The sequence below is a fragment of the Solanum verrucosum genome, unplaced genomic scaffold (genome assembly GCF_900185275.1).
Source record: "Solanum verrucosum unplaced genomic scaffold, falcon-dt-bn FXZP01000120.1, whole genome shotgun sequence".
Classification (NCBI taxonomy): domain Eukaryota; kingdom Viridiplantae; phylum Streptophyta; class Magnoliopsida; order Solanales; family Solanaceae; genus Solanum; species Solanum verrucosum.
Genome location: NW_026020714.1, coordinates 887,332 through 896,448, shown reverse-complemented (window position 1 = coordinate 896,448; position 9,117 = coordinate 887,332). Strand labels below are relative to the sequence as shown.

Below are 9,117 nucleotides of genomic sequence, written 5' to 3'. Positions count from 1 at the left end.
ATATCCCAATAGTCTCTCACTTAGACTTTTAATCATGATACTTGTTAGAATATATCATATCTAAATGCATTGTTAATGGTATATACCTCAACAATTGAAGTCGACGATTATGATAAAAGGTTAGTAGATAGTCAAGCATTACATAGTTCCTCGTATCATTATTACTAATAATCTAATATTATTCTCCTACTATCTTATTATTCAATTTTATTATTATCTCATTTTTTTCCTTCGATTATCATATTATTTGTTATTGCTACTATTTTTTCTCATTATGTTTGTTATATATCTTTATCAACATCTTATCAACAAGTCATTCACTAGACTTGGAAGAATAAAAATTAGACAAGCAATTTAGTTCATTGTAGTCAATTCATGAGGCTGCTAGAAATTTGATTGTTGCCCTTATTTTCAAGGTTGATTTTTCTCAATACAAGATTATTCAATCTGATACAACAATTCGTTTTGTATATATTATTGTATTACTGATACAAAGCGAATTATTGTAACATTAATATAGAATGAATTTCAAAAATTATTGTATCACTAATATAAAATGAATTATTGTAGCAATAATATAAAATGGACTTCAGAAACTATTGTATCACTGATACAAAACGAATTTTTCATAAATTTGCCTCGTGCAGTTTGGTAATCAAGCTTTCACGTTTGATAAAATTGATGTAAAATTATTTTACTGATATTTAGGACTTTGAAATCGTTTAAAGTTTGTTTATGAAATCGTTTTTTATTTGAACTATTTATAAATTTCTAATATTTAGAATTTTAAAATTAATTAATAATTTTATCTAATATAAGTTATTTCTTTATTTAAATAATGTAATACAATTATAATTATTTCTATGTTATTTTTCTAAATATATATCCTTGAGATCAGCTTAAATTTTATTTATCAAAGAAAATGTTTAATGACAATTAGTTTTTTAATTTTTTTTACCATGTGTATAAAAAAAACATTTGGTCCATTTCGAAAACTAAAACCGACGAACAAATATAAGGAGAAGTTTATATTAAGCATGTAATATTTGCTTATTAAATATTTTCTTATTTACACTGTTTTGAAAATCGTAACATTTAGGACTTCAGGCTCTAGATTATGACCGAAATTTTAGAGACACATCTTAACTAAACTAAGGTCCTATTTAACCCCCCCTCCTCCCCCCCCCCCCCCCCTCTTTTTTTTGGTATTGTATATATTTTTGGTTTACGTGGCACACTCTGTGACTCCACTTAGTTGAGCAATGTGGGAGATGTTTGGAGGTTCGTAAGCCTAAGACCTTAGTTTAGTTAAAATACGTCTCTGATATTTCGGTTATAGTCTAGGGGTTACCTGTGCCTTATCAGTCATGTCTCCTATAATTAAAATCAAAAAGTCACATGTAAGAATTTTTATGGAATAAAATTTCTTCCAACAAGAGCTTAGACTTTTCTTATTTAATTTTATTATATACCTTCAAACATAATATTGTTAAATAGTGTATAATCCTTTAATTTAGAACAATGGAAAAAAGATATTTATTTCACAAAAAATAAAAATCATCAACAAGCTTGTGTGGATCTTTACATCAATTATATAATTTAATAATATTTATGAATTTTTTTAAAATTATATACTCAAAAAAATAAAATATGCGTGTGAAACGAGTTATACATATATCTGAGCAATCGTCTATAAAATTATATGTAAGATGCCAACAAAACAAACTATTATCTTCTTTATAAAATAAAATATTATTAATTATATAAAGGTCATTTTTGTTATTTTAATAGTTCTAATCTATATATCATTAATGAAAAATGATTTAAAATAACTCTAAACTAATTGAAAGAGGTCAATTTTATCTTTTGTTGTATTTTTTGCTAAAAAAAATACTCTTTAACTAATCAAATAATTCAAAAATATCCTTCTTATTAACCGTTATTCCAAAAAAAAATCAATTTTGTTCTCGACTATTCAAAATTAAATCCCTTAAAGTCATGGTGCAAGGTTTGAAATGTAAGAAGTCGAACTGACAAAACTCATCCAATGTCTTGTTTTCATGTTTGGGTGCGCATGGTATGATACGATATTTGAATTTTTGCTTTGACAATTTCAATTTATAGTTTTTAAAAATATCATATTATACTAAATTAATTCGCTATGGTTTAGTAATTTTAGGTTCGATTTCAATATTTTGTAATATGATTAATCGATAATCATAATATGTTCAACCTAAATATACTCGTATAATAAAGAATTATGATAGGCTTTTTATAAGTTTTAGTGTCACATATATATTATACTAAGTGCATGTTTAGATTGATTTATTTTAAATGTTTTTAAGTCAAAATAACTTTTAGGCACTTTTGGAGTGTTTGAGTAAATTTACAAGTGTTTATATACACTTGATTTTCAGCTAAAATGATAAAAATAAGTGAAAAGCTATTATGAATTTTGGCTTATGGTTTATAAGTTAAAGTTAAAAGTCAATCCAAACAAACTCTAATAGCGTTTACACATATAGAAATATATATTCAAACGAAAATACAAGCAAATTCGACCTTTATCAATCAATTACACAAAAAAAAAAAAAAATCAATGATAGATCGAATAGTCTAAGTTCCAACATCTAAACATTTATTTTTATACTAACACTAGGTTGTATATTTGTTGGTACTATAATAATATATATATATATATATATATATATACATAAATTCTTTATGTAACTATATACTTTGATACAATATTCGGTATTTCATTGTTTTATTTATAAATATCGGATACCAAAAAAAGATAAACCATATACCGTAATATTAAAATCACGATATCAAAATTTCAATTCGATGTCTACCATACCATGCACACACTCCTACAATATTGAAAATGTGGGGCTGCTCTATTCACTTTTGCTTTCCCATCTTTTTCTCTATTGCAGAACTAGAAAGCTACCATATTATCAACTACTCTCTCAAAACAATTCTATATTTGAGTATGAAATTTCAAACAATTAAAAGTTATGACTCTCTTAAAATTTGTCGCAAACAACAACTATCCATAGCGAGAGAAATTCTTTGTCTTTGTCATCTACCTCTCTATAGAAATAGAATAACACGATAAAAGTCATAACCTATAACAATTGTAAATATCGAATCAAGTCGATATCCACTCAGATCAATCCATCCTAGTGGAGGAATTTTGGTAAACTTTTCCTAAATATGACCTTTCCTACAATATGACCAGCATGAAAACAATAATGCATTTTTTTTAGTGCGGTCGAAAGAACAGTGAAGTTGTTGATTCTCTTAAATTTGCAATGTATAGAAGACAGGGGTTAAGGGAGAGGAGATATTTGTTTTTTGGTTTCCTACTCGGTATCAGGTATCCGCATTAGTTCGACTATTCCAGATTCGCACTACATAGAACTCCATTCGGGGGAAGTACTCCCTGCCAAGGATTTTTCTAAAATTGTTAAGGGGGAGGAGATGTTTGCTAAATAGAGAAAGAAACAAAAAAAGAAGCAATTTTCCTCATCAAAATTGTTACATAACTTTACAAGTTTGGAGGTACTATTCATAAATTTTGGCACCTCCTTCCCTACCAAACAGAGTTCCTCACTTGTCATATCATCCCCCACCCCCACCCCCTACCCACCCTGGGACCAAAAAAGGTGTATACTGAAAATTTTATCAATCAAAATTAACAAAAATGATCTTCCACACTAATTTTTTTTTTCTTTCAAGGCAAGGGATGTGTATTGGAAAAAAGAAGCATTTACTGAATAGGGTGTGTCACTCCTCATCTTCCTCGTCCTCATCCTCGTCCTCTTCATCGTCGTCATCATCATCGAGTACTGCCTTATCCCTAGGGGGAATATATGACGGACAAGTAGGAAAGTTATCCATGTTCATTCCATGATGAAGTGCCATAGTTCGCAGCATTTCAGCAACTGCTTGATTGTGTTTCACCTGATAGGCTTGAAAATGGCGTATGTGATCCAAATCCTCCTCAACACATGTCATTCTGTTTGGTATTGACGATGATGCATAGTCTGAAGAGCGGGGTATATGAGATGGACCTGCACCACTTGAAGCCTGCCTTTGATCAGCAATGTGTCGAGCAGCCATCATCACTTCCTCAGTAGGATCGTATTGGATTCCTGATTGAGCGCTTAAAGCTGCTAGAAGATTTTCCTTCAAGATCTGAAAAGCATATAAATATTCATCAGAAAACTCATGTTTCACATCTTTAGATAATAAATTAGGGATGACTTTTGATTTTAGATAAATCGTGTAAGCGATCAAGCATGTCCAACAAAACTCCTAATGTACTGAAGTAGGAGGCGCCAACTTTTTAAGCGTTCAACATTTTCCATATCCACTTCAATGACCCAAGTAGAAACCCTATATCCGGGAACTATATATGCTTTCCTTGAACCATGAAACAACATTTCTCCCAATTCAAAATAAGTTAGTCCCCTCACAGCATTGCAAAATCAGGGAGAAGGGGCGAGAGTAGTACTAGGATGGTGGAAAGTCCTCGTGTTGCATACCTCCTTTTGCTTCTCTACCTTAACGAGGTAATGGTAACGGGTAAGATCTGCGTACATTCTACCTTCTCCAGACCCCACTTGTTGGATTTCACTGGTTATGTTGTTGTTTCCATAATTTTTCCAATCATATCATGGAAAATTCATCACATACATTTGAAAAGATGTTCAATGCAATGTTCAGAAGACATTCTCCTATATGCTAATATGTCATAAGAGCATGTAAAATGGTTTTTCTTGTTCCTCTAAGGCGACAACAACAAACCCGGTATGACCCCACATGGTAGGGTCTGGGGAGGGTGGGGTGTACGCAGACCTTAGCCCTATCTTGTGGGTTAGAGAGGCTATTTCCGATAGACCTTTGGCTCAAGTCTTGTTCCTCTAAGGCAATAGGTATAATTATTATAACTATAATAATACTTTCATCCTTGAATTAATACCAAAATATTGGGCATCAAATTGGGCCTAGGTAGGTGAGTTAATGACTTTGAGCTAAGTCCAGTCAGATGATATGCAAAAATCAAATCCATGACCTTCCGAAACAAACAAGGTAAGTTATCGTTGCTGACTTTATCAAAGGATGTTCTTCTTATCATAGTGAGATTAAATCAAGCAACCACCAATCCTCAGAGTGTGAGCAAGCAACATCAACAAAACGTAAGAATATTATGGTTATAGCTGAAATGTAACGGGATACTTTGAGTTCGAAATGGCCTTATTCTTCTAGTTACATATTAGAGTTCAATGTTTCAAGATCTGATAGTTCATAGAATTACTCTGTTATATATAAAACCTTATTTTATTTCGTTGAGAAGATTTAGACAATGCTTAACATATAATAATTTATGAATTGATCTTTTCCATTTAAAAAAAAAAATTATCTTCTCTTATGATCTCAATTCCATTCCATATTTAACTCCTCTCTTCTGGTGCTACATCGACATCTAATAACATGGGATTAGGAAGACTGTTCATGATCACCCATGAAAACATTATATAGCAAAAGATGATAACACGACTCACCTTTTTCTCAGCAGCTTCTCTCACTTTGCCCCAAAATGGACCTGTAACATTTAAGTCGATACAGTTACTAAATCATTAACAAAAGGTTAAGAATTCACCATCAAGGCGAGGTCAATATAGATTAAAGATTCATACTGATAAACCGAAATTTAGATAAAAATGTTAAGTGACATTGAAATTGTAACAAGTCTCTTGCCAAACTAAAATGAGTATTGACAAACACCATACTAATAACTTATAAGTGTAACAAACTAACAACAACATCCATATCTTTATCTAAACTATTTTGTATCGCCTACATAAATCCTTTTCTTTCATCGTGCTATGTTCTTTGCTAAATATAAGTTTAGTTTGAAAAGTTGCAATTTATTTGAGAAAACTTTCCTCTGTATGATTTTAGGTCTAACTCATCCCCTTTTAGCTCCATCATCAATCATCATAGTATTGCACATATAGATTGGTACATCCTATATGAAAATAGCAATCTCATAGCGACCTCCTCCATTTCAGTCATTCTATTCGTACTACTCTCTATATGTCATGACATTTATTGAACGACTTCAACCTGATAATCAAAATCATCTGCATTTAGGCCCATAATCTCGTCTTATCTCTCCTTTCTTCTATTTGGGCTAAATTTAACATGCATATATTTTGTCTTACTTCTACCTATCGTACTACTCAATAGTCTCAACTTTTTGTTCACTCACTTATCCTACTTCATAGATAGAAAAAGAATGTGTGGTAAACCTTAGTTTTATCAATCAACTCATTATCGAACATTATATACAAAGTATGTGCCATGTAATGTCATCCTATATATAATCTGATTATTAAGCTCATCCGAAATATTGTTGAGTAGCTCATACATAACCACAATAACAAACCCGGGCAGGCACAAGGTAGATTGATGCTGTAAAACTATTGTCGTGGAGAAATCCCTTCTCTCCTCTTTTTCATGCTTGTTACCGCTCTTTCTTACCTATCCTTTATGGACTTTCTATACAAGAACCCAAAATCTACGAGGATAACTTCAAACTGATTTTTCATCACTTTTATCATGTCGCTATATCTATATTCTATCACTCAATCCTAATGTTTCTTCCTTGACTCGTACACTTTATTCCACGATGATTCTATCACTAAGCAGTTTTATTGCAAGATGGATAACAAATAAGTTATGGTGATCTCTGGTCATTTTCCAAGCAAAAACAATTGATAGAGTCCGTACCACCACGATGCATCACTTGAATTCCAGTCTCTGGTTTATGTCCCTTACTCCATGTCTCTTTCCATTGCCTTTCCTGATGCAACTTTTACTGTTAGGAAGAAAAAGTCAAGAACTGAAAGCAAAGATAATGTTACGTGGAAAAGCTTCTCTTCTACCTCCTCTTTCTCTATCGACTGAGAGGCTGATCTTTTTGATGTGTCTGAATCAATCTGTGAGATAAGCAGACGTTAGACGAGAGTCGGGAGTTAAGATGATATCAAAAAGCAAAAAAAAAAAGATTGAAATATAGGAGCTAACACACAACAAGGGGGAGGGGGAGAACAATTAATAATACATGAGTTGATGAGAATTGGTATGGAGCATGACACAGATGGGAACCTTAGCTATCTTTTCTTTCTTTTTTTGATAATCGTTGAGTCCAGACCAGCCTGCACGCACCTCTACTAATTCCATGAGATACCTGCCACCTCCCACTAACAATAGGCATAGACATAGAGGAACAACATTGGCCTATGAAATCTAACTAAATATCTTTAAGAATAAATCCCTAAAGGCAGCCTGCTTCCATAACCCCAATATGCGATTCAAAAAATGTATATGGCTTCACTCGTTCTTCAATTATATCAAACATGTTGTAATGACAAACCAAGACAATAAGCATCAAGAAAACATGTTGGAGCATCCTAACTGAAGTCACGAGGAAAATGTAAAGTCGAATTCTGCAAGTCTCAGAATAATTAACATAAACAATTTTACTTCATCATTGCAAAGTACATAAATAACAAATTGTAATGACGAACCTAGACCCAACGGTAGAATTACTCCTACAGCAAGCTGTATATTAATGGTTCAACGCGTTAAAATGACCTCTTCGCAAAAATGTGAGAAGGTTTCACAGGTATTCACCCACTCTCCTCCGATCCTACACTAGGCTGAAAAGCACTTTGTGCATAAAGCAAGCCCTTTTATTGTTAAGTAACATAACAAATTAATTCATGTAAAAGATTGCTTCAACAAGCTCTAAATTCAATAAAAAAAGGTAATTCTTTCTACATTGACATGTCTACTCCAGTATCCACAAAATCTTTGCACCCAAAGATGAGGCCTAATGGTCATTGAAGTGGATGAAAATCACGGGAGACCAGGGTTAAAAAACATGCATGGTTTTGCAGTCAAGGGTATAGCTTAGTGATCAATAAAGTGAGGTTGAGAACCATGAGGTTTCATGTTCAAATCTCAATCGAGACAAAAAAAATATTATTGTTTAAGTTACAATAATTGACAATTCAAATTCAAAATATTTAAAAGATTTACGAAAAAATTTACGGTCAAAAATATACTTGTTTGAATCTCAAAATCCGAAAAGTGTCACATAAAATTGAACAGAGAGAGTAGGTGATTTCTTCTTCCTAATTGGTATCCCGTGGAATAACTCGAAGTTCACAAAAGTTGGCTGACACCACAATTATCAAAAAAAAAAGTCTTAGAGGTCAAAGTTAACCGATACTTGTGCTGGTGGTGTAAAGTACCACCAGGGCCAGACCCAGACCAACATACGAGTTCGACTAAACCTAGTAACTTAAAAAGGGCTATAATCATGAACTCATAAATTTCAAATCGTAGCGACGACATCTCACTCAGACACCACCAATAAAAATGGAGCACTAATAAGGGGAAAACTCCATCTTTCCTTCTTTTAAAAAAAAAAAAAAACCCAGAAAATATCAACCATTTTTAAATCCAATAAACAATTATTCTTGCATGGGTAACAAAAAAAACATAAATAGATTCATAAGGAGATAAAGAAAAAATAGGTTAATTTACATGATAATCTCTAAATCGGACGATTGGAAAACGTTCGAGAAGCCGTCGGAATTCTAGCTCGTCCATGACCGCCGGTCGTCAAAAATGGATCTGAAATCTCAGTTTTTGCGACAAAATTTCATTTTCTTTCTCATCAAAATCATAATAACAAAATAATCTCAGTTGTTGTTCCTCAGATTTGTACCAAAAGTTTAATTTTGGTCAGATTTGTGAAATAAATTTGAATAATTGTGTAAGATTTTTGAAAATCGATTCCTATATTGTATTTGGTTCAGTGATTTTGATTTGGAACTCTCTCAAGGAAGGAACCAAAGAGAAAGGAGATGGAAAATTAATTTTCTTTCTCAGTTTTTCCTTAGCACTTGAAAATTACAATTACTTTAATTTAATTTGTTAAACTAAAAAAGAAAAAACTTTTTTTTCAGAAATAAATTAATAATAAAATGATTATTTTATGATTATAAATTAAAAGTAATAAGTTAGAAATTC

At 31.9% G+C, this 9,117-nt stretch overlaps 1 protein-coding gene across 2 annotated transcripts; it reads right to left on the bottom strand.

Moving 5' to 3' along the window:
• Nucleotides 1-3,690: 3,690 nt before the first annotated feature.
• LOC125812478 (uncharacterized) lies at nucleotides 3,691-8,978 on the bottom strand. 2 transcript variants are annotated; one of them, XM_049491961.1, is made up of 5 exons: nucleotides 8,629-8,978; nucleotides 6,960-7,013; nucleotides 6,808-6,877; nucleotides 5,574-5,614; nucleotides 3,691-4,203 (listed from the first exon to the last, which is right to left on the bottom strand). In XM_049491961.1, the coding sequence occupies exons 1-5, from the start codon at nucleotides 8,692-8,694 to the stop codon at nucleotides 3,793-3,795; spliced, it is 642 nt and encodes a 213-aa protein (XP_049347918.1). In that variant the 5' UTR covers nucleotides 8,695-8,978; the 3' UTR covers nucleotides 3,691-3,792. The 2 variants fall into 2 exon arrangements, with proteins under 2 accessions (XP_049347918.1, XP_049347917.1); XM_049491960.1 differs by having other exon boundaries at nucleotides 6,805-6,877; nucleotides 8,629-8,966.
• Nucleotides 8,979-9,117: the final 139 nt, after the last annotated feature.

What these genes read in the sequence shown, in the direction of transcription:
- LOC125812478 (XM_049491960.1), bottom strand. Translation starts at nt 8,694, where the DNA reads ATGGACGAGCTAGAATTCCGACGGCTTCTCGAACGTTTTCCAATCGTC. An exon ending in TCCGATTTAGAGATTATCAT is followed by an intron (nt 7,014 to 8,628) that starts GTAAATTAACCT and finishes CTTATCTCACAG; the next exon opens with ATTGATTCAGACACATCAAA. An exon ending in AGTCGATAGAGAAAGAGGAG is followed by an intron (nt 6,878 to 6,959) that starts GTAGAAGAGAAG and finishes AAGTTGCATCAG; the next exon opens with GAAAGGCAATGGAAAGAGAC.